The 27,111-nt window shown below is 33.2% G+C and overlaps 1 protein-coding gene across 1 annotated transcript; it reads right to left on the bottom strand.

Annotated features, from left to right (window-relative positions):
• Positions 1–13,243: 13,243 nt before the first annotated feature.
• LOC126656698 (transcription factor bHLH25-like) lies at positions 13,244–19,606 on the bottom strand. Its single transcript, XM_050351306.1, has 8 exons — positions 19,343–19,606; positions 18,626–18,742; positions 17,942–18,148; positions 16,015–16,088; positions 15,769–15,832; positions 15,132–15,680; positions 14,251–14,625; positions 13,244–13,681 (listed from the first exon to the last, which is right to left on the bottom strand). Exons 1-8 carry the CDS (start codon positions 19,604–19,606, stop codon positions 13,613–13,615), a joined length of 1,719 nt encoding a protein of 572 aa, XP_050207263.1. The 3' UTR covers positions 13,244–13,612.
• Positions 19,607–27,111: the final 7,505 nt, after the last annotated feature.

A 27,111-nucleotide genomic window follows, 5' to 3' on the forward strand; every position in this document is an offset into this window, starting at 1 on the left:
AGATGTCAACTCACCAGTTAATCTGACCCCGTTGTTGTACCAATTTTTCAGGTACGTAGACTGTCATTTTTGGTGAGGCTTCATATTCTTGCTCATGAAGTCTCTGTTTTGGGCGATGTGGTATTTTGTAAATATTTTTCCTATCTTAGCGCTGCAGTAGTAATGTCTAGATAGACGGAACTCTTAGCATGCTTTATCTTGCGATGAACTGCCACGATAATACTCTGTTTAATTATCATCGCTTTGTTATTATTATATTTATATATGCATGCTTATTATGGTATTTTGTGATGCCTCTCGGGTATTTGAGATACCGAGATAAATGTGGAAAACAGTAAATGAAACTGTTGGCATCGAGACGAAAAGTCTATGTGGGCCCGACGTGGCATATATGTGATTTGCATGTCTTACCCTAAAAACGTTTTGAAAAAGGGGTTATAAAAATTGACATGTTGTGAAAATGGAAAAGAGGTCCCGTGAAATGGTTGACCTAGTATTTACGTTTCGGAATTTAAAGTGTATGATTTTATTCCGCGAAAAATTTATAGTGAATTTCGAAACAAAATTATAAGAGAAAACTTTTTAAAGAAAAGTTAAATTGTTTTTAATGAGAAAAATGGATTTTATTTTAAGGCTTGCTACGGGTTTCGGAGCAACCACTCCCATTCCCTAGCGCCGGTCTCGATCCGGGAATCGGGTCGTGACAAGTTGAAAACGAAAAATTAAAAAAAAGGTACAAATGAACTTTTTTCTAGGTCAGGGTATAAACGAAAAATTGTTTTAAGGTGGGTTTTTTTAAGTAATTAGGCCTTCATAATATGAGCTTTCAGCACACTGTAGGTTTTATTGTAGAAGAAGTAATTAAAACTCATCCGGCTTCGGAGTTTTATCATCATCACAATCCAAAAGAGTCAAGAAAACCTCCTCCTCATAGAAAGATGACATTACAAGAAATCAGGTGTTTAGCGACAGATTTTCCGTCGCTAAACACCTATATTTCGTCGCTAAATAGAGTTAGCGACGGATTAGAGACGGACAGTGTCCGTCTCTAAATGTTTAGTCGCAACACAGAATAGCGACCAAAAATAATTTGGTCGCTGAATTTGCGACGAAAAGGTCCGTCTCCAATATATTCAACTTCGTCGCTAATATGTCATTAAGGGAGACGACTGATGAGACGTATTAGCGACGAATTTTATCTTCGGCGACGGACATTTCCGTCGCCAATTGTCTCATTTAGAGACGGAAATAGTCTGTCGCTAACTATGTTATTTGGCGACGGAATATCCGTCGCCAAACGTTATTAATTTTTAATTAAATTAGGCTTTTGGCGACGGAATATCCGTCGCAAAAAATACAAATTCCGTCACCAAATTATCTGTTTTTGCCATTTTTTTGCATTTTTTGATTATTTTTTCCGTATTTCCTATGAATTTAAACCTGATGAATGCAGTATTTGGAAATCATAAAATAAAATAATTTAGAGGAAATGAAACCCAAAATATTTACTCCCTTTGTCCCAATAGAGTTGTCCACTTTGAGAAATTGTTTTGTCCCAAAACTCTTGTTCATTTTCAAAAAGTAACTAACTTTTACACTTAATTTTTTTATATTATCCCTATTTAAAATTCACTAATGAGTAAATTGAAAGTGGACCCCATATTTAATAGGGGTATGATAAGAAAAGTAAAGAAAATTTTATAAAATCTATAAACAATAATTGCTTTTCTTAAATTGTGTGATAAAGGCAAAGTTGACAACTCTATTGGGACGGAGGGAGTATATAAAAACAATATCAACGTTTTCATGAAGTCAAGTTAGCAACCCGGCTTTCTGAAAGACAAGATACATGTAAATAATCTAGAGAAAAAGCAATTGGAGAATTATCCTTGTAAAGCTATTGTATGTACTTTGTGTTTCTATACCCATGGAGATTCTAAATTAGCTTAGACTTTTGATGCCAAATCGATTTCAGTTGCTTGGAAATCAAGTTATACTCAGAGCGAAGGGAAGTAAGGAAACTCAAGTCCGTTTCAGATAAGCTAGAAAAATCTAAAGCTACTTCGAGAGAGTGAATAACTTGCTGAACAGATTGAAATTTGGAGTTGAGGTCTCTAAAAGTATCCATATTTCATACCTCAATCAAAGAACGAAGCTCATGAAGTTTGACAATAATATCACCATTAGTGAACCTTGCTTTAAGGTTGCTCCAAGACTCGGAGATGAATGAAGGAAATTAAGAGTGATCCCACCATACATTTATTGACTTGAACGGTTAAGGTCTTCACTCTGAAACAAACTTTGATCTGAATAAAATCAGAATGTGATCCGAAAAACCGCAACAAGGCTTGAATAGCCGAATTAGGCCAATCAGATAGAAGCTGCACTGAAACAAAATATTTTTCTAGCTTTGACTTCAAAATATTGTTTTGCCAAGTAAAATGGCGACCCTGGAGAGGCATTACTAGTGAGCTAGAAGCATAAATGAATTCCGAAAACTGCTGCATAAAGGCTGAATAACTGCTGCAATTACATCTATCATTCGGGCGTAAAATTTCATTAGTATCACCCATCAACAAGAAAATGATATCACAATCAATATCAGGAATTAACGTTTGCCAAAAAAACATTCCTCTTCTAGGACGAGTGCTAGCATAAACCAAAATGACTCTATCGGAGATATAATTCCAAATAAAATCCAAGCTCACTTATTTAGCATCTGTTTTAATCCTAGAAGGCTTTATGAGAAAATTATTATAAATACAAAGAATACCACCAAAAGCACCTGAAGAAGGCACAAAACAGTAATCAAATTGGTCAAAGCGTACGAATAAAAAAAAATCAAAAGAATCCTTCTTAGACTCAATCAACCGCAAAATGCTAAGATTATTTTTAAAACCCAAAGAACGAATAATACGCTGCTTTCTAGGAAAAAGACAAACCTCCACGACAATTTCAAAAAATACAAGTAAATGTACCAAACAATAAAAATAGGGTTAATTTCATAAAAAATCACGACATTTACACAGAGTTTTATTTTAATCATAACTTTTAAAAGTTGGCATTTAAATGCACGACCTTTGATTTTGTTTCAAATCTATCACCAATGTAAATTTCGGTGTATTTTTTCCGATAAAAAATTAGTAATCCTACATACTCTGGCCTAAAAATAATAATAATTTGCATCGATTTATAATTTGGATATTTGATTAATGGTTTAATAAGAACTTAGTCAGAAAAAAATACAATAGAATGATAAATTTGGAAAAAAAATTGAAAGGTCATGGTTTTATATGACAACTTTTAAAGGTCGTGATTAAAATGAAATTTCATGTAAAGATCGTGCTTGTTTATGGAATTAACCTTTAAAAATATTATTAACATGGAAGCAGAACTCCTCAAGAGTTATGATGAATGCCCTTGGAGAAACTTTGAGATATAAGATTGATAATATTATCTTTGTTTTGATATGAGAAGAGACACAATTGAAGCCCCACCTGCCAAGTTTTTTCAATTTCAGATTCCAAGTCAGATACTGTCGTGACTTTTGAAATACAATTATGAATTGGATTAAGATTCCCTCAAGTTTATTTCATCCCGATGGGGTCAAGTTCACGATCTACACCATTCATTATTAAATGAACGGTGTAGATTAATTTAGTTAAAATCGTACTTTTTTTTATCTACACCATTTATTTGGTAATGAATGGTATATAGATTCATTAAAATTGACTCCTCAAGTTGAAATAAACTTAAGGGGATTGAACTTGACTCTTCAAGTTCAAATGAACTTGAGGGAATCTCAATCCAAATGAATTTGCTTGTCATGTCCGTAATAACATCATCCTGGCATGAGATGCCTTCAGTGAAAGAGGCGGTCCCTAGCCGGCCTTCAATAGGAACTCCCTTTGATTTCTTTCTAGTAGTAACAAACAGTGAGCGAATAGCTGGGAAATCATTTGTTTTAGATATAAAGACTAGCAAAGGAGCTGTAGAAGAACGTGAATGCTGAACTGGCTGAGATGAAGGAGCAGTAGGGACTAAATCCAAAATTGATTGTAGAGAAAACATTAGTGATTCATGCTCTGAATCCAAAAATTCTGATTTTGAAGCATCTAAAGTAGGGGTGAGCACGGTTCGGTTCGGTTCGATTCGGTGTGCAAATCATTAGAACCGAACCAAACCACCCCTATAAAATTAAAAACCAAACTTTGTCATCCGGTCTGCGGTTTTTTCGGTTCGGTAAACCGAAAATGTCGGTTTTTTTCGATCCGGTTCGGTCGGTCACCGATTCAGAAAACACAAAATAAATGAATCAAATTCAAAAATTAGATCTAAAGCATATACATGTAAATGGCTACATCAATTAATTTTAAATATTTATTTTACATGTTCATGAAATGAAGAAAGAACTAAAATTAACTCTCCATTTATCTTCAGGAATCGTAAAAAACATTCAGCTCCTGCAAAACATGAAAACAAGAATTATAATCAGTTATTAAAATAAAATAAAAACAAATATTCAGTAAAAAATTAAGGAATAACTAAAGATCAGTTAAACTATTAGATCTCTAAAATAAGATAGATCTATCAACAATAAATAAGAAAAGCCTTAGCTTTTTAAGAGATCATCGAAATTGACAAAAATAACTGAAATAAGATAGATTTAAAAAATTGAAATGAATTTTAGAAAAAAAGAGTCATTTTTCTCTCTCCTAATTTTCTCTCAGCGCTGAGCACATCTGTGCATCGCTGTTGCCGGAATGGCGAGGAAAAGATCAGGGAAGATGACTGCTAATAATCCGATGACAACTAGATCTGATGACGCTAAAAAATCCGAAGTGAATAATAGTGTAGAAGATTCAGAGATTTCTCAAGTTACGATTCCTGTTGAGATTATTCAAGATGTGGTGCCAGCTGTAGAGATTATTGTAGAATCTCTAATCGCTAATCAAGAGGTGAATGATACTAATGAGGTGGTAGATCTGGAAGCTAATGAGGTGGTTGAATCTGCGATTAAGGAAACGAATGGAAAGGAGGAAGCTCCGCCGAAGAAATGGAGCAATCTGTTTGATAATCGACAGAAGAGTGAATCTAGCGAACTCAAGTATATCCCACCTGCTGTTAGGGATGGAAGCAGATTTGTGAGTTTTAGCTCAAATGAAACTCTAAAAGAGGAAACCAGATGGAGGAATGCAATTGTTGGGTGTGTGTATGGTAGTTTTCCTAAATATGAACGAATCAATGCGTTTGTAAGGAATAGATGGGCTAAATTTGGATTACTAAATGTGATCAGAATTAATTCTTCTATGTTCTTATTTGAATTTCAATCTGAAGAGGGATGCACAAAGGCAATGGGGTCTGGTCCGTACACTTTTGATCAAAAGCCTTTGATGTTGAAAAAGTGGCAGCCTAGAATGTCTATGGACCCGAGTGAGATTATATTAGTACCGATTTGGATTCAACTTCCAGGATTGCCATGGGAGTTCTGGTCACCTGAGATTTTGAGTAAAATAGGCAATTTATGTGGTAAGCCTCTACTGTGATCAGTGCACAACTAATAGATCTAAGCTTGGATTTGCGAGAATGCTTGTAGAGATGGATGCAATAGGTCCTTTCCCTGATACTGTGGAGATGTGTGATGAGAATGGGATCTCATTTAGACAGAAAATTGTGTATGAATGGAGACCGTTAATTTGTGAAAAGTGTTGTAGAATAGGACACTCAAAAAGTATGTGCAGGGTTAATCAGAATACTAAAAAAGCTCTGGAGAAGAAGGAAGTACAGAGTTTTGACATAGAGGAGAAAGTTAATGATACTGGTTTAGAAGAAAAGAGTAATGATACTGGTTTAGAAGAAAAGAGTAATGGTCAAGAGGGAATGGAAGGGAAGAATGATCAAACAACCAGCATAATGGAGATAGATCCAGGGGCGGAGGTGGCAAAGAATGCTAGTATGAAGGGTCATAATCCTGTCATTCAAAGTGCAGGAAAAAGCTCTGGTAAGTGTCCTAATGCTAATTCATTTAGCCCTCTTGTTAATGAGGAAGTGGGAATAGATAAATTGAAGGAGAAGGGTATAAAATGGAGTGTTAATACTAGTCAGGGGGGGAGTAAGTTGAGACTCCACTCTAGACTTCTTGACATAGATAGATGATTGGAATATGGAATATGAGGGGGATTAACAATCCATCTAAGCAATCTGAAATGGTTGCTTTTATTAAAAAGAATAAGTTGAGTATTTTTGGTATTGCAGAAACTAGAGTGAATAAGAATAAGTGGGAGGATGTTTGGGGAAGAGTAAAGAAATATCTTAATGAATGGGAGTTGATTAATAACTACTCTTGTTCTAGTATGGGTAGAGTTTGGGTCTTATATGATAGTAACAGAATTAAAATAAAAGATTCTGTTGTGCACAGTCAATTTATCCATTGTAAGTTGGAGGGTGAAAATATGAACTGTTATTGTACCTTTGTGTATGGCTCTTACCTTGCAGCAGAGAGGGTAGAGTTATGGGACCAGCTGCTCATTATCAGTAAGCTGGTAAAAGAGAGATGGATTATTCTAGGAGACTTTAATGCTGTGATGTGTAATGGGGATAGGATTGGAGGGAATGAGATTGATGTGAATGCAGCAGAACAGTTTAAAAATTGGATTAATGAAGCCAATGTTAGTGAATTAAAGAAGGTGGGAAACAAGTTCACTTGGACCAATAACCAGAATGGTGATGATAGAATATGGAGAACCATAGACTGGTGTTTTGTCAATAACCAATGGAATAGAGACTGCAGGGACTCTTATTGTGATGTGCAAGCTCCTGGAATCTCTGATCACAGTCCTCTTGTCATAAAGATGCAAGAAGAGAGGGTCAGAAGGAAAATGGGATTTAAATTTTACAATGCCTGGTGTGAGCATCAGGAGTTTATGGAGACAGTAAGAAATGGTTGGGGTGAGGATTACAATGGCTGGTACATGTATAAAGTTTACCAGAAGCTAAAGAAGACAAGGAAGGAACTGAGAAAGTTAAGTGAGAAGGAGTTCAGTAGTATCTCTATAAGAGTAAATAAGGTGAGAGAAATCCTTTGCAAGCTTCAATCTAACCTTCAGAATAATCCTAATAACACTGATCTCATGGATGAGGAAAGGGCAGTGAACAAGCATTTTTTGAAGTTGATTAATTGGGAGGAAAGTATATTAAGGCAGAAATCCAGAGTTAAATGGATTAAGCTGGGGGATAGGAACACAAAGTTCTTCCACAGATGTATCAAGCAGAGAACTAGGAAAAGGATCATCAAATTAAAAGTCAATGGGGATTATGTTGAAGAATCTGAGCAGCTTAAGGAAGGTATTGTGCAACATTACATCAAATTCTTCAGGGATAAGATGGAGAATAGGAAGAATGTAAATCCCAGGGTCTTTGAGAAAGGCTTAGTGGTAAACAGTGAGGAGAATGAAATGTTAAGTGGGAGTGTCACTGTTGAGGAGATAAAAAAGGCCCTGTTCAGCATCAATGATGACAAGGCTCCAGGGCCTGATGGCTTTGGAAGTGCTTTCTATAAGAAAGGTTGGAGTGTAGTTGGGGGTGATATTACTAAAGTTGTGATGGAATTTTTCAATACTGGTAGAATGTTGAAGCAGGCAAATTCTACCAGTATTTCTCTCATTCCTAAAGTGGACATACCTGAGTCCATAAGTGACTACAGACCAATAGCCTGCTGCAATGTGTTGTACAAGGTGATTTCTAAGATTCTAGCTAGAAGATTGAGTTGTGTCTTGGACAGAATTATTTCTAAAAGCCAGTCTGCTTTCATCCCTGGTAGAGGCATTGCAGATAATATATTACTGGCTCATGAGCTAGTAAGGAACTATCACAGACAAAAAGGTGAATCATGTGCTATGAAGGTGGACATACAGAAGGCTTATGACATTGTAGAGTGGGATTTCATAGAGGAAGTCATGCTGGGGTTGAACATTGACAACAAGTTTATCAAGCTAGTCATGACCTGCATTAGAAGTGCTATGTTCTCAGTTCAAGTCAATGGTGAGAGCTGTGGTTACTTCCATAGTGCCAGAGGTCTGAAACAGGGGGACCCTATATCTCCCATTGTCTTTGTCCTTTGTATGGACTATTTGCCCAGAAGTCTTGAGATGAACACCATGGAGGGTTCAGGTTTCAAACATCACAAAAGCTGTAAGAAGATCAACCTGTGTCACCTGGCTTTTGCAGATGACCTATTTTTGTTCAGTAATGGTGACAACCAGTCAGTGTCCATCCTGAAGAATACCTTATCTGAATTCTCTCAAATCTCAGGTTTGTGCCCTAACCTGAACAAAAGCTTTATGTATTTTAGTGGCCCAGATGGTGTAGTAAAAGATAGAATCCTTATGATAATGGGTTTTAAAGAAGGTAGCTTGCCTGTAAAGTACCTTGGTCTTCCCCTTATGTCCACAAAGTTGTCTAAAAGTATGTGCAATGAGTTGATAGAAAGAATTGCAGCTAGAATCTCTTCTTGGACCTCTAAGTGTCTTTCTTATGCGGGTAGATTGCAGTTGATCAATTCTGTTCTGTTAAGTATGCATGTCTATTGGTGTTCTGTTTTTATGCTGCCTAAGGCAATTATTAAAGGGGTTGAGGAGAAGTGCAGGAGATATCTTTGGCATGGGGATACTAATAAGAAAGGCAGTCCTGTGAAGTGGGACTCTGTGTGCACCAATAAGAAAGAAGGAGGGTTAGGCATTAAGGCTATTTTTATGTGGAATATAGCTGCTATTACTAAGAATATTTGGAATGTTATCTCCTTTAAACCTTCTTTATGGGCTACTTGGGTCATAACTAATAAACTCAGATTGTCTAGTTTTTGGGGTATATCTAAACCTTTAGATAGTTCATGGAGTTGGAGGAATATGCTGAAAGTCAGACCTTATATTGCTCACCTGTTTGAATATAAGCTGGGGAATGGGGAGTTGTTCTTCTTCTGGGGTGACCCATGGATGAATGGGCAATCTGTGATGGAGAGATTCCCTGGGATTGACATCAAGGATTCTGATATTAAAAAGGCTACAAAGATTTGCAGTCTGTGGAGAGATGGGAGGTGGTCTCTTCCTGATCCTATTAATGATATTACTAGCAATGCCTGGGATTTCATCAAAGAGAATTACAGAGTCAGAAGTGATTGTGATGACACTGTGGTTTATAAAGTCAGAAATGATGGTAAATTCACTATCAGTAGTGTGTGGAGAAATCTGGTGCCTGAGAGAAGTAGAGTGCAATGGAATAAACTTGTTTGGCTTGGAAACATTCCAAGGTTTGCTTTCATTACTTGGATGGTAATTCATGACAGGTTGAAGACTAAAGATAAACTGAAAAAATGGAAAGTGATAAATGAAGACAATTGCAGTTTGTGTAATGTGCAGAGTGAAAGCATGAACCATTTGTTTTTTGAGTGTAATTTCTCAAGAGACATTTGGAGGAGGATATTGAATGATCTTGGTATTAGAAGAAGAGAGTTTTCCTGGACCAGAGAGGTCTCCTATTTTTCTAGAAGAGCAGGAGGGAGATCTGTGGAAGCAAAGAAGAGAAGGAATGCTTTCACTGCTGCTGTATACTTCATCTGGAAAGCCAGGAACGATATGGTCTTCAATTCTAAGAGGACTTCAGTTGAAGAATGCTACAAAAGCATTAAGGCTTGTATCTAAGTTTATGTTCTGATCCTGTGTTGAGCTTTTAGCTGTTTTTAGCTGTTTTTTAGCTTTTGCTTGCTTGTATCAGCCTTGTGCTGAAAACAGTTTTTTTGGTCTATAGCAGCTTGCTCGTTTTGGTTTTTTGCCAAAAAAAAGATAGATTTATAAAAAATTGTCAAGATTGAAAAAAAAGTAGATCTTTTACCTTACAAACATCATGTTTTGCTTCAAAAATATCACTACATATTCCATGGTTTATATCTTTGCGGATCAATGTTAATAATCGAATGATAAAATCGATTAGAGATAGAAAAAGAAATAATAAAACTGAAAATGAATAAAAACACATGACGGAGAAGTAGTTTTAATGAAATATTAGAGTATTTGTTTTGATTTAGGGTTGATGAAAAGGAGATGAAGAAAGAAAATGAGAAAAGGGGAAAGGGAATGAAAGAATTTGGTGAGGGTCAGGGGTAAGGGTGGCGGCAGAGTGGAAATATTAGGGTTTTAGCTTTAATTAGTGTATATATAATATTGTATTTAAATTACCAAAACAGCCTTCATTAATTGTTTCGGTTTTTCGGTTTGGTTCGGTGACCGATCGCTAAAACCAAACCGAAACCGAAAACCGTAATTTATCTATATTAAAAACCAAACCAAACCATTTTAACCACTATTTTTTCGGTTCGGTTTTTCGGTTCGGTTTGACTCGGTTTTTCGGTTCGACTCGATTTTTGCTCACCCCTAATCTAAAGTGTCTAAATCAGATTCCAAGCCCATAGAAGCAGATAGAACTACTAGAACATTAGTGTAATGGACATAAATATCATACTCCTTATCATTAATAAATATAAGAATAGAAGAATCAATAAATTGAAATCTCGTAGAGAAGAAAACTGAAGCCGGGTCAATTCTCTCCTTCACCATTGCCAATGGATGAGTAGAAATGAAACTGACCAAGTGATCACCCATCATCTTGAAAAAATCTACATATCATGAAATAAATGGAGTCCCTGACTTGTTACCCAAACATAGTGTTAATCCCATCTGAAATTCCCATCCCATGGCATCACACTGTCAATGAAATCTAAAGTAACAGATTTGACAAAAAGTTCATTATCCAAAGTATTGGCAAAATTACTCATGAAAAAAACGCCCTCCCACTAAAGAATAAGAATCGTAGAAGATATCAGAAATACGTTTCACCTTTACAATCAAGGAACATGAGAATTATTCTACAATTGAAATGAAGGAAAGTGGCTTATCTTTTGGAACCTGAACATAAGAACGAGAGTCCCGAACTGATGGAGCAATAATCTAGCGAACTGGCTTTTGGGGATACTACGATTATGATGCGAGACAGAACCCTTCGTAAAAAGGATATTTATCCATGGAACCCCTAATCTTATAAGAACCAATGAGAAAGAATATCAGTTGCAATTATAATCCCTTCTACGTAAAAACTAAAAACGTCGATTCCGCTTATTCGGTTTCCTTGCTAGGGATACTCTTCCATAGATATCATACTTTTGAAAACACCTCTGAAGATCCGAATAAAACCAATTGTCTGGGAAGTTCTCGAAATAGAAGACTGTAAGCAACATAGAAGATAGACTGGCATGGAGCTTAGTTGAAGAAACACGGTGATCTTGTTGGGGAAATCGTCTAGGGTTTTGGTAGGGGTTAGGATTTAGAGAGAGAGACATATTGGGGATCCGATTTAATTGTTTATGGCACGACGATTATTTATCCACATCTTTAACTAAAATAACAGATAAATCCTTAAATATAATTTGTTGATCAGTCAATTTTGTAATTTATAATAAATATATCTAGCCATCATTTCAAATTTTTATTCGGATTTCATACATATAATCTTAATTTTAGATCCACATAATACTTTTCATGTTGAAATAAAAGATTAGTTATGTATAATAAACATTTATAGAATTAAAATTAAATCACTATTATAAAAATAAATATCAAAAATAAATTTAATGGATATATCACAATTGGAGATCAGATAGTCACAGACTTTTTTAAGATATATTGGTCATCATAGTTAAAAATATGAATACATAAAATATGTTTACCAACCCCAAGGTGCGGGTGGATTAGTAAGGCGCGCTCTCAGTTTAAGTAAGGTCGCGGATTTGAACCGTACTCTCATGTATGCAGCCGTTTAAAATTTCGGGTTAGAGTTTTATCTCCCATAAGGACCTATCCGACTCGAGTGGAAATTAGTTTGATGTGAAAAAGTTGAAGATGTCGTTACATAGTTGGGACACGTTCAGTATACCTCATGGTAATACCAACAAAAATATTTTGATCTTTATTTTTGGGTTAATTACATATAAAATCATGATCTTTACACTTAGTTTCAAAAATAACATGACTTTTAAAATGTGTCAATCATAGACACCACCTTTTATTTCTTTTCAATTTTATCATTGGCACATTTTTCGGTGAAATTTTGCTGACTTGAACACCTGATGTGTCTGCCACGTGTCATGCCACATCAGAAAAAATGCAACTAAAAATCGCTGATGTTATTTTAAAAAATAAATGAAAGGCAGTGTTTGTGATTGAAATATTTTAAAAATCGTGTTATTTTTGAAATTTGGTGTAAAGGTCATGATTTTATAGATAATTAACCTGTATTATTTTATTTTGAATAATGCTATATAATTTTTCTTTTTAACGTTAACTCATATTCTTTAATCCATCTAACGTGACAATAATTTTTTTTTTATTAAAAGTGGAAATCGACTTTTTAGAGTTTCATGTTAGTTATTAGTTATCGAGGCGTCGTTCAAATTCACAACCTCTCAATGCACTTAGAGACGCCTTAACCAATCAAGTTAGGCACACATTGGCGACAATAAAGATTGGATGCATTAAATATTGTCTTTTTGAGATATATATTTTTGATGGGAAATATTATCACATAAGAAAGGACATTAAAGATGGTAAAAAAATGGTGGATTAAATAGAATTTTTCTTTTATTTTATTATTGTTGAATTGTTTCTCATTAACCTCTATTTACCTTTACGGCGCCTAATCTCACAATAACTCGAACGAAATATTATTTGTATTTTAACAATTCAAATTTAATCAACAATAATATAAAAAGAAAGCTACTCCCTCCGTCCCGTTTAAGAAGGGACATATCTCAATTTTTTTTGTCCCACATAAGAAGGCCAAATCATGGTTTTTGTGCCATTTTATAAGGAATTCTCTTTTATACCCTCATTTTCTCTTTCTTTAATTAAAGCTAATACTCTACACACAAACTACAAGACAATAATTAATAGGGGTAAAATAAGAAAAACTAAGAGTAATTATTATTTTCTTAATTTATGTGTAAAAGGGATATGTCCCTTCTTAAGTGGGACGGAGGGAGTATATCAAGAGAAAGCAACAATAAATGTCTCCACTAATCAAATTAAAGAATTGTAAACTTCAACTTCTCTAAAGCAAGATAATATATAAAAAGTTCAACTTAATTAATACAGTTATTATTTTATACAGCAGGTCTAAATATAAAGAAAAAGAAATCATATTATACTAAACATTAATTATTAATTAGATAATCAATCAAACTTTGACAACCTGTACACGTGCAACAACTGGAAATAGGCCAGAAACTTCTTAAAAAGTGCTACATTTTCTTTGACATAAACCTAAAAAATGGTCAAAAAAACCCTAATAAGCCCCAAACTCCATATATTCAGCACGTGGGTAAGTAAACGTGGTCAACAAGTCAACCGCGCTTAAGAAACTAGGGCATCATTTGCCCTAAAAAACCCATCTGCTGCTAAAAATGGAAACATAAGGGAGAAATAGATAATATTTCTCGCAGGTGGTAATGGAAACATCAAACAAACAAACAAAGTTAAAAAGCTGCTGCTGTTATTTCAGTCCCAGATGCTTAATTAAGTAGAGCTTGTCTCAGGTTTCTCAAGAGATCTTTTATTGTCATGGAAAATTCACCATCCATCTGCAATTTATAGCCAAAATACAAAAGAAATAAAAAAAATTAGTGATTAAATTCGTACACTTTATATATAGTTAATATCTTTTACTCTTTAATTCAACATCTAATTTAAACAGGTAATTTATAAAAAAAATAATAAAATTCTAAATAGGTAAATTCATTTTACCATCATTAAAATATGAACAATGTATGGATTAAAAGAATTCACGTTTATTCATAGTCAGAGAATCAGGTTTAGTAAGTGATAAATTACTCATTAACTAATTCACGGTGAACCTAATTTGGAACTAATGCAGTAGCACGATGTCTTATACTTCATATGTAATATCAATTTTGTACACATTAATTGACGTATAGCATCACACTACATTATATTCAAATTGATTGTTGATATATATATTCGATAAGTATCACAAAAATGATGGTAAATATGACATTATTTATTATAAAAAAAATGATATAATTTTAAAAATATCATAAATTTAATATACACGTTAAAGTTATGGATAGACGTATACATTTTGCCTAATATATAAATTTAAAAGAGGAGAAAAGTTGATTTGTATGTATACCTGGGCAATAATAGTAACATCAATGGTGGAGTTTCCAAAAGGTATCACACTGCTATTGATCACATCCAAATGAAACTTTTCCAGTGCATATAATATCTTCATCAAGCAACCTTTTTGTTTTTCACAATGGATTTTAATCAGAACATCTTTGTCTGAAATCCTTGCTTCAATTTCCGGAAGTTGGTCATATATTTCCTCAGAATTAATCTCATCAGTTGATGATGATGACTCCTCATCAACATAAACTTTTGATTTCTTCACGAAAACTACTGATTCCATTGATTTCATTGCAGATCGATCCTCTAATGTCTTTACGCGTTCTTGTAAATTCTTCACGTACTTAATTGCATCTCCAAGAACAGAAGCTTTGTCCATCTGTAAATCAACATGAACATTTTCATATGTAAAATTTATCAATTGAGTATCTGTTGTACGAAAATTTATCGAATTCTACATTTTGACTATTTCATTTTTGTTTTCCGAAATCCTTATCAGAATCTAATTATATAAAACGTATACTTTCCCATTTTTAATTTTAGCATTTTTATTTCAGATATTGCTAGATTTTATGTTGTACCTACTGCATGTCTGGATTTAAATTAATTTTCTACCTTTTATAGAAGGGGTTTTATCTGATAAATTGGTTTTGGTTCGACCTCAAACCGAATTATCATAGACCTAGAAATAAATTAACTACCAAACTGTCAAATAATTTATTTCCATCAACCACTAAATAGTTGTACATTTTAATTTCAATCATTCAATTTCTTAAATGGATCAAAATTCTCTTGCCTTTTACTTTCATTAAATGTTAATAAAAATTACTCCATAAAAATAACAAAATTCACCATAAAAATGAAGATTAAGTTAAATTATAGTACCTTTTTGAGACCAGGAATAACAGCAGAAAGAGCAATGAAACGCTGGCTAAGCTTTTCTCGGCGCTTCCTTTCCGCCATCACATGATCTTGAGCATATAGAGGATTCCTACTTATTACTGCACCACCCTTCTTATTATTTCTTTGTTTATTGGAATTATTATTAAAATAAGTTGATCCATATCGATCCTCCAAAGAACCTGGATTGAACAAACTAGACGGATATTTCGCATTTTCATCAGAGCCTGTTTCAATCTTAGGCTTTTTAGCAGCAGGAGGAGACGAATTCGAGTTTTCGAAAGATATAATATGAGAAGATGAAGAAGGAGAAGTGATCTTTTCATGAGTGGTAGTGCAAGAATTCCAGCTATCAGATTTTAGCTGTTTTGCTGGTTTTTGATCCAGATCGGTTGATGCTCGAAAATTCTCAACACTTGGATGATTGAAAATTTGGTTGTTATAAGGAAAAGATTGAAATTCAAGATCATCAATGGAGTAATCTAGTGTGTCTATTTGGTATTGGTAGTTAAAAGCAGCTGCATCCTCCATTTCCTGCAGTAAATAAAAACAATCTATTAAACTCTTAATGAAAATTAATTTAATTCAAATATTTATTGTTTAACCTGTAGATTGAACGTACCAATTCAGAAAACCATTTATCGGATATTATTTCCATTAAAGCAAACTTCAGTTGTTTCTTCAGACTTCAAGAAAGCTCTGAAAAAATTAGAACAAAACAAAATAAATTCAAGAATCCAATTGGAAATGGAAGCTAAAGAAGTCAATTACATCCAAATCTTGACTAAATTTTAACGAAGAAAAGGATCTGTTTGTACCAAAAATAAGATTTCTACTTCAAGAATGAACTTGAAAAAAGATTAAGTACCTGTGAAAATGGTACCGAAATTCAAGAATATGTTGAAGAGAAATTTCACCTTTTTTTTTTGTCTTTCCAGTAAGCTGATAAGTCAGAAATTTGCAATCTTTTATAAGCAATATTCAACGCTGATTGAACACAGAAAACAAAAACATTAAAAAAATGAAATTCCCTCGTGTGAAAATGTTGTCTATTGTCCCCACATTCCGTCAACGACGTTTAATTAGTCGTTTGTTGACCCTTTTGGCCATCAATATTAATTTGAGACACACACTCCCTCCGTCCAATAATTACAGAGGAAACTTTTAAGCATCGGTTGAATTGTAGAATTGATATACTTAAATTTCATGATTTTACTATCATATATTTTAAATTCATAAAACGTAGAATTGATATACTTATAAATTTCACAGTTTAAATTGAATATAAAATCATAAAAAAAAATATTTAAAATATTTAAATCGTAATACAATTCACCGTTCATTAAAAGTAATAGACTTTAACTTTTCATCTAAAATGTAAAAAATCAAATAACATATTTGGGTGATAAGGGTTGTTATAATCTATGGATTCTCATGATATTTCTCCGTACAAAAAAATTGGATTTTGATAAATTTATAAATTGCGCAAAATCCTTAAATTTTGTTCTTTTAACATCTCTCATTCCAAACGACGTTGTAGACACCTATTTTCCGGATATTTAAAAAGTGATAGGGAATGAAGCGTCCAATTATTATTTTCAGAGAAATTTATCCGGATGACAAGTTTGTGGTCCGCTTAGTTGAATTCAAGCTAGCAAGATCCATGCGCAACTACAAATTTGAGGGATTGAAACATAATTAGCTGCAAATAGCCTATTAAAATCCAAAGAGATGGTGATCTAATTCTAGAAATTGGACTAATTGCAATGTCTTAGAAGTTTATGTGTCAATTTGTATGTTTGGCGGATTAAAATTGACCAATACCCAAACTCTTAGGGTCTTAGAAGTCATTTTTATACTTTTGTGCACCAAAATAGACTTTTAGTGCCCCTTTACTTAACATGCAAGATAAAATTCAAATTTTAATTAATTAGTCCTATTATTAATAATAATAATAATAGCTAATTCTAATCTTAAAATTCTATCACTTCGCACTCGTTCAGTTTCCATATACATCTACAACTCTAGTTAACTGAATCCTAGCAGAACATAGATTATAGCTCGCACCCCCTCTAATCTAACCTCTATAAATAGGACCCTATGACAACCTAGATAAAGGTCAAATCGGTGATATACAAAACAAACAATAAACCCTAGGAAATAAAGTGGTGGCCAAACCACCCTAGCACCCCCCCCCCCAATCCACACACATTAGTTTATCAAATTAAGCTAAAACGCTTCAATCACTCAAGAACGCAATGATGCACATCGATTTGAAGCTGGATCACGACCGGATCACTAGAAAATGGGCAAAGGACTCAGAACGGTACTTTAAAGGACCCAATACATTCTCTCATCACTTTTTATTTCATATAGCTTAGAACTGTTAATTTGACATGTTAGAACGCATGCTAGGTTGTGTTGCTATGAAATAACTTAAATTGTGTTCTTGATATAAACTACTTTTCATGATTGTCATGCCTTTAAATTCTCAATATGATTGCCTTAGAAACATGTATATAGGCTATTTATATGTGTTGGTATATAACATATTGATACTGCTTAATCCAGACGCTTACAATGTATGTTCATAACATAGAATATCATGATTGTCGTGCTTGTTGTGTTTTTAGTTGTTGTGCCATGATTGCCATGAATTCAGTTTATAAACATGTATCTAGGATGTTTAATTCAATTCTAGACACGATGTTTCGATCCCAAAATGTTTTGGAATGCTTTCCTTTGCGTTTTATGGTTTTTTGAGCATGTTTGCATGAAAACTGAACCGAAACAACGAGTCCCCACGACCCAGAGACGACGGTGCCAACACCACCTTGCCATGGCGCCTCTGCCATGCCACCATTGCGCCGTCGCCATTCCTTGTGGCGCCATGGTGGTGCCTGTTTTTCCTCCCAGACTCTTTCCAGATCTTCGCTACGTAGTTCAATCGTATTTTTTTGTTTATGGTTTTGTTTGAACTCAGAATCGAGCCCCGTATGAGCCTACGGAATTGTATTTAATTATTTGTAGGACACATTTATATCTGTAATGATTCAAACTCAATTTGTATCGGGCCTAGAAGCCAAAATTTGTAATCTACCATGTCATTCGAACCTCGAAGCCTAAGCCCGACGAAATCAGAATATTCCAGATGCGATTTCGGGTTTGTTTGAACTCTGAATGGACTCCGGTTCAAATCGTGGAACCGTATCGACGAGACGGGAAACTTATGTGTTCTGACCAAAGTCAGATTCTGATCACAGAGATTACCAAACGACATACGAGTGTTAGGCACTCCGGATCTACAAGGTTAAAAAATATTTTTAACCTTGTACGTGTATCAACTGCGTTTGGGCATGTTCCGATTGTTTATCGCTTTTCAAAGCATGATCAAATCCAGTATTATAGGCTAATGAACATAATTACGTTAACTTAGTAAATCCAGCAAGTCCACCAAATCTTATAAAACATAGGATTACCATGAAAACATAATTAGTGGTTGAATATGCATCAAGAGAACTAAAAATAAAAGCTACCTCGCTTATACATCTGGTCTTAGACTTTATGCATGTAAAATGATAAAGACCCACCACTGTCTGATACGTGATAGAAACCGCCAGGAATAAATGAATATTTAGGAGTAAATGCTATATAATTTCTTTTATGTAATGATTTTTAATGAGAGAAAATATTTCATTGATGTTGAAAAACTCTTTTTAACCTACATTCATTTTAAATATATAACGTTAAGTGTTTTTTTTATCTTACATAAACATGTTTAAGATGTAATATTTTTAAATTTTATTTTAAATTTATTATTTTAATGTTTCAAGTATAAAGTATAAACAATAATAATTTTACTTATTATATATATTTTTACTCAATGAACACTAAAATTTTATTTCCAGTGTGTCCTATTTTGCAAGATTTTAAAAATATCAAGGTTATACTTCATATCTGTATCATATTTATTAAATTATTTAATTTTAATTGATTTAATTAATTAATATTTTAACTACTAATATATATATATATATATATATATATATATATATATATATATATGAAATTTATCAATTCAATAAATTCAAAACATGAACAATAATTACCGGTTTGAATAAACAAATAAAATTTTCATTGATGACGTAAGAGAAACAATTTGACTATCTATATAAATAATTTAGGGTCCATAATACGTATTGCCATTCATTGTTTAACAACTTGGGGCTTTTGGAGCAGCATTCTTCGGCTAATTCATTTACAAGCTTTGTAACATCCTGTATTTTATTGATTGATTCCGATGAATTTTTCGATCTTGTTTTGATTTCTCGAAAATCGAGTTTTGGCTCGTGTGACTTTCGGTAAGTCGTTTGGACTTGTTTTGTATGCCTTGGGCCTAAGGGATCCACCTTGGGCTTTAATTCGGTTTTGGGCATGTCAGAAGTAATTCTAATTCTCATGTGTATTTAAAAGAAATTAGTTTGTTTTTCCTTTTAAAAAAAAAATAGCATTATTAATAAAATATTTGTAAAGGATAAGTTTATAATTGTTTTTCTTTTTAAATAAAAAAATACCATTATTAATAAAATATTTGTAAAGGGTAAGTTTGTAATTGTATTTTTAAAATAAAACCCTAATCTAACTAAATGTATATAAAGACTCTTAACAATTTTTATCTAGATAAAAACAAACACAAAACCGACCAAAAACAAATATCAATTTCGGCTCTGTATTTTCGTCACACAAGGTATTCTCTTTCTCGCTAATACCTTTGAGATTTAAGTATTATTGGGCCTATATATATATATATATATCTAGTTTTATGATTCTTAATTTGGGATATTACACTTGATTTTTGTGATTATTGGTTGTGTTTTGATATTCTTACTGGGTACGGGATTTGATGATTATTTTATTAATTCATATTGGTTGGGATCCTTAACCAGCTTGCCAGCATTTCCTTTAGACTTATTTGGACAATCTTCAATTTGTAGCCCAACATGAGAAATTATACTGTCACTTTCTTATTTTCTTATGCAGCAAATTGTAGTTTTTTTTGTTGATTCTCAAAATGTTATAGAATCATAGTTTAGTCCTTGAAGTTTAAAATATAACTCTTTAATTCAAAGAAATTTCAATTATAATAATTTTACGATTGCACATGTATTATATAATATTTGAGTTATACCTACTAATCTTATGATTGGTACACTTTGGGTAATTATTGTTTTGTAAAAATTGACTTAATATGCCAATTTGGTTAAATTGTAAATTTAGCTTTTAAATTATTTTCTTAACTTATTTTAGTTAAGTAATTGTCAGTAACTATTGGTTACTTTTATATAAAGCTATTGAGTTCCGCTTTAATTATAAATTATTATTTTATCAGAATTGTTATTTTTGGGAATTATAAACTATGGTTATATTTTTGATAAAATATTTGGGCCGGGTTAGACTTGGGTCGCCCGACATTTGTGGTTAGCTTGGTAGTTATCGGTAACTCAGCTAACCCATTATTTTTGGAATTTGAATTGATTTATTATTTAATAATAATTATTCATATAATATTTTCCGAAACGGATTTTAAAGCGAGAACCCAATAGACTTGTATTATTTTTTGGCATTATAATTTATTTGAGTATTGTGTTTACTCTCACTTGGCTTTACATTGAATTTTCGTTTGTGCTAGTCCTATGTGGTGTCTAGTTCTCTTTAGAGTTAGGGTCTGATTTTAATTATGATTTCAATATTTTATTTAGACTCGTCGACTGGTCGTACTTCAGAGGCGAACCAGAGTTAGATTGCTTGTCAAGTTTCACGTGGAATAGCAAGCAGTGAGTTTATATCTCTATTTACCTCTTTATTAAGCAAATATTATATTTTGTATATGTATATGTATAAACAGCTTTTCGAACTGTTTTTCGGCATTGTGGATTTGATTTGGAACGTGCTACTCGATGGGCATCATCGGGACTGCGTGCGCACCGGTAATGATCATGGTATTGAGGTAGGTTTGAGATACGTCTCACCTTAGTGAGGGCACCGGTGGAAGATACGTCTCCTGGGCTCACTATTTATTTAAGTAATAGTCGGGGATCGGTTATTGAGATACGTCTCACCGACACGACAATGGATTTAGAATTGTGGTTTAGGGTTTCATTGATAATCCATAATGAAAATATTTTATTAAACGTTTTTAAAGGTTTTCAACTTAATAAATGCAAATGGTTATATAAACTCTACTCAGTAAATCTGACCCCGTTGTTTTCCCAAATTTTCCAGGTTTATGATTTGAGCTTTGGTCGACCTCCGTTTCTTCATTCTCGGAGGTTCTTTATTTTATTTCAGAATAAAAGAGTCGAACTGTTTTAAACTCTTAGACCGCAGTAGTAGTATCAGATTATTTATGTTTTATTTTTAGACTATTGTTTGTTGTTATGGTCCAACTATTACTTTATTGCTTTTGGCATGATTACAGTGTTTATGGTATTTATATTATATTGCCATACTGTTGGAGTTATAATTCGAGAATAGCATACTTTGAATATATGTTGCTTTATGTACTGCTGGACTAGGCTGAAGTCTCGGTTGCCCCCGAGCATGTGGTTTTCTGCAGGTACATTGTTTTAAATGTTTAAGTTGATTATCCGCAAGGCTTGCTACGGGTTTTGGTACAACCATACCCATACCCTAGCGCCAGTCACGATTCATGAAAATGGGTTGTGACAAAGTTGGTATCAGAGCTTTGGTTTCAAACCAAGGCCATTTGCATGCTATGTGTTTACTCTGTTAAGTCGTTAATGAGTCATAGGAACTACTGCGGAATTAGGATTCGTGTCTTGTCTTTTGAAACGTCATCTTTTAATTTTAAACTTTCTGCCTACACCGATAGGAATGTGTCGAGTCAGTCATTTTTATGTCTTGATTTGATACTAATATTTTTTTGTTGTTGATGCCGTTTCGCTTGAATTATTTTTAATTGCTTTTGATTTCTCGGGAAATCTTATTCTGATAAATTGCTTTAATTCATGCTTGGGCATGATGTTATTTTTCTTATCATGTAGTTGATGCGTCTTACTGGGTGATAGTATTCTGGCTTTTATGTCTTTAATAAAATTGTTGATGTTGAATTATTTTGTGAGTACTTTTGATGTTGGCCGAAAGCCTTGATTTTAAAAATGAAATTTTGTTAGGCTTTGACATTGTTTCGGGTTTAAATGATTTTTGACTGAATTTTTTTATCACGTTTTATGGATTACGTTGTTGGCCACATATTATTTTAAATTTCCTTAAGAAAATTATTTTGGCCTAATTGGTGTTTTGACGTAAAAAGTCAAATGGGTAGTCTGGACACGACACCCTAAAATGTTATTTTAGTATCTTGCCAGTAAAAAAATGAAATTCATGTATTTCAAATTCTTACATTTGGCTAATGATTGCAAAAGGGTTATTCTTTTGAAATAAAATGAATTTCTCGTATTAAAAAAAAATTGAGGGTTACATCTAAATTGTTGTTTCCAAAACGACTGTCTTCGAAATAAAATTATTTTAAAAAAGAATATCGTTTTGACATTTTAATATTACATTTATGATTTTACCATTTTGTAATTTGTCAACACTTTGACGTTGTTGGTCTTGTGCTCGATTTGCTAGTTTAACTGAAACTTTTGTTTCTGATAAGGTTGATAAAGAAAAAAATTGTTTTCTCACTCGGGTGATGAGTTTGATGTGTTATTAGGTGACATCGAGCTTCTTATTTTGAAAATATTTAGATTTATTTTGAAATGCGTTTTTCTGAGTTTGAAAATGTGTTGTATACGTTTTATAAATGGTTATTGAGGGTTTGATTTGGGTCATCCAAATTTGGAGTTGAGTTTAGAGGTTGTAATCACTCGGCTAACTCGATGATGCTAAATTGAGGTGTTTGAAAACAAATTTTAACCATTGTTTTGTACGAGGTTTTTCCGGAAATAATTTTTTTTAAAACTGCGGGGCTCAACATGAACTTGAAATCTATTTTTGAATTTTATCTTTCGAAATTGGTCTTAATGCGTACTTTTTGATCAGTATCACAATTCGTTTTATTCTGATTTGACGTTTTGAGCATGTTATTACATGATTTATGTTTTAATCATTGTCGGACTGTGTGAGTAGTTGCCATGTCAGTAGGAATACGTTGATCTGATAAGATGTTGTTTTCTCAATCCTTTATGAATTATATTGTTACCTACCCTAATGAGTAATTGTTTTACTGCAAGATGTTTAAGTGTTTTTCGGTCGTGTGAAAAAATTCATGACCTATACTTTCTGCATTATGATTATGTCTCTCATGTTTGATTAAGTTATGCCATGTCAGTTATTGTCCTCGTTGGCCTCGTTGTGTGGAGTATCACGTGAGGTTATTTCTCGCTAGATTTTCTTTGACTTAACTTTGACGTTGGCGTCGATGTGCGGTTTGAACCTTTTACCCTGCGACTAGTTTAGATGTTATAATTGGTTTAGTTGGATCTAGCGTTTGAACTCTGTAGATCGAGGTGATTAATTTTGGTATCAAGGAATTTGAGGAGAGATTCTTAGGAGCAGTTAGTAGATTCGAGTTACGAATTTTGTCCTTGTCAGAGGAAGGTGATTTAAGTTGTATTACTCAGCACCGGTGGAATAATTCTACTCGTGAGTGTTTGCCTCGTGCGTGAAATTTTGAGCGTTATGCGTTCCTAGGTCGAGCTCGTTTATAATAAATTAGAGTATCAAAATTTTCGGCTTTTGACATTCTGGAAAAGGATGTGGAAACTGTGTTTCGAGGTTGATCAGTGTAGTAATACACTGATCTTTTCTTAGGTAGATCGGTGTAATACCGAAACTGATGGTGGGGTTGTGAAGGCGATCGTGTTGCATTGTTTTCTTTGGGGATTTTTTTTCAATTTTATTTGAGGTGGAATTCGTTTTTAGGTAAATTTTAGTTCCGTTGTTGAACTGAGTTATTTTGTTAATGACGATTCAAATTGGTTGACTAGGATAATGAAAATGGGTCGTGACAAACTTGGGGATGAGAGCTGTCATCACCCTGGCGCACAATTATGTAAAATAAATTTTATCAGTAAGGCTTTTTCAAGAAAACTGTTTTATTGTAAACCCGCGAGTTATATTGTGAAAATGGTGTTTATAAGGTTGATAAATTTCAAACGGTTTTGAAATTTTGGTTGGAAACTAGACAAATACTCTGTGACGACGGTGGGGATTTAGGAGAAATTTCATGGAATTGTTTTATATTTTTTTGGAGTATCTGTACTTGATAAAGAAGAGCTATGGCTATAAGGTTGTACTCGAGGTTTAGTTGTGGTAAGTGCGGAAAAACATTGAGTTCGGATAAAAACAATTGTGTCAGCTTAGAGTATGTAATTTGAGGATTTTTGATCTAAGGAAATTAGTTATGCTCTGCGTGTTTATTTACACTGAAAGGCTTAAAAGGAATTCTGCTTTTACAGATTCGATTTCAGTCCAAAAAGTTTTGTTACCGAAATGGAAATATTTTTGTAAAAAAAAATTCTTATTTGCGAATTTTAACTTTTGAGAAAGTGGTGAGACTGGTAAATTTTGATTTTAAAAGCGAATTTTAATTTTTTTTTTCTTCAAAGAGAACGATTTTCATAAAATCGTGAATTTATTTTGAAAGTAAGGTTCGGTTATGATTTCAAATTGAGAGTATTTTATTATGTTGATGCGTTTGCGAACAAAAGGATTTTTCAACGGGTTATTTATTTTCGGTTGAAAATGAAATTAAACTGAAACTGTTAGTAATTTCAAATTTAAGGCGGATATGGTGTTATCATATATTTGTATTTGCGGAAAGCGTTTTTTTTTATAAATTTTTTTGTTTTGAGTATAACCAATAAACCGATTAAATTGCATTTGGATCTAAATGATCTTTTGTAGGATTCCAGGTTATAGTGAATGATAAAAAAAAATTGGAGGACGAAAAATTTTGTAATCAGAAGTTTGAATTATGTTTTTCTTAGAATTTTATGTGTTTTCTTACATCTTGGTCCGCGAAGTTGATGGTATTGTCGAGCTGACCTTAGTTGGTTGAACCGAGACGATCCTAATTGTTTAGTTTTCAGCCGTTATTTTGTGAGAGCATATTTGATCAGGAAGACATTTTGATTTGCTGTTAAGTTTTCTCATATGAGGTATTTGGTGTTGTGACCACCAAAAGAGATATAATGTATATGTGTTAAGAAATGTAAGATTATTTTCAGTGGAGAGTGTTCGTAGGTTTTCAGTTTGTAGCATTGGAGTTTGGTTTAATAAAATTACGATTTGAATTTTGGGTTTGCTCTACACTTGTAGTACTACTTTGATAGTCTTTGAGATTTGAGTCGGTTCGTTTTTGAGATTTTCCTCGTATAGCGTATTGGTTATTCCCGATTGAAAAATAAAATTTTATTTGTTAACACGTGGTTGGAGAGTCGTTCGAGGTACCAGATTGCTGAACTCATAATTTTTTTTTTGCGTATGCGTGTGCTGATCTCTCAAATTTTCAAATTAGTTTTAAAATCGAAATCGAGGAAAATGTGGCACCTCATATATTTTCAGCGTGTTTTCGGTTTCATTTCGCCTTGACTCTCCTCAGTCTTCTTTGTGATAGATTTATCTATTGGTGAGAGTTTTGTTTAAACTTTGAGATTGTAGTTTTACTTTGCTTAAGTTGAGTTATGCGTTTTTTATTTTGCTTCCGTTGAGTTGTCTCCTGGTAGTTAAGTGATTTTAGGAATCATATAGTGTTATGCGTAGTTGTTTCTTTCGTTTCGTTGAGAATGCGTTGCTCCCTATTTCTGAGTTACGTGTGATTTGTATGCGTGCTGTATTTGATTTTATATTATTTTGGTTGTGGTAAATTCGAGGACGAATTCTTTTATAAGTTTGGGAGAACGTAATATCCCGTATTTGTTTTTTCATTAAGTTCCACTAATAGTTGGAGTTGTTTATCACTTCCTCTTTTCTTGAGGTACGTTGGGATTGATGATTGTTTCGTGTGTTATGATTTGTGTTGGTACTTTGAATTTATGTTTAGGTGTTTTGTGTTTGATTGTTTTGTGCGCACTTTGGGTGTTTTGTGCTTGGTTTGCGTTATGTTTAAAATCGAGGACGATTTTGTTTTTAAGTTGGGGAGAATGTAACATCCTGTATTTTATTGATTGATTCCGATGAATTTTTCGATCTTGTTTTGATTTCTCGAAAATCGAGTTTTGGCTCGTGTGACTTTCGGTAAGTCGTTTGGACTTGTTTTGTATGCCTTGGGCCTAAGGGATCCACCTTGGGCTTTAATTCGGTTTTGGGCATGTCAGAAGTAATTCTAATTCTCATGTGTATTTAAAAGAAATTAGTTTGTTTTTCCTTTTAAAAAAAAATAGCATTATTAATAAAATATTTGTAAAGGATAAGTTTATAATTGTTTTTCTTTTTAAATAAAAAAATACCATTATTAATAAAATATTTGTAAAGGGTAAGTTTGTAATTGTATTTTTAAAATAAAACCCTAATCTAACTAAATGTATATAAAGACTCTTAACAATTTTTATCTAGATAAAAACAAACACAAAACCGACCAAAAACAAATATCAATTTCGGCTCTGTATTTTCGTCACACAAGGTATTCTCTTTCTCGCTAATACCTTTGAGATTTAAGTATTATTGGGCCTATATATATATATATATATCTAGTTTTATGATTCTTAATTTGGGATATTACACTTGATTTTTGTGATTATTGGTTGTGTTTTGATATTCTTACTGGGTACGGGATTTGATGATTATTTTATTAATTCATATTGGTTGGGATCCTTAACCAGCTTGCCAGCATTTCCTTTAGACTTATTTGGACAATCTTCAATTTGTAGCCCAACATGAGAAATTATACTGTCACTTTCTTATTTTCTTATGCAGCAAATTGTAGTTTTTTTTGTTG

Source organism: Mercurialis annua, linkage group LG7, assembly GCF_937616625.2.
Source record: "Mercurialis annua linkage group LG7, ddMerAnnu1.2, whole genome shotgun sequence".
NCBI classification, from domain to species: domain Eukaryota; kingdom Viridiplantae; phylum Streptophyta; class Magnoliopsida; order Malpighiales; family Euphorbiaceae; genus Mercurialis; species Mercurialis annua.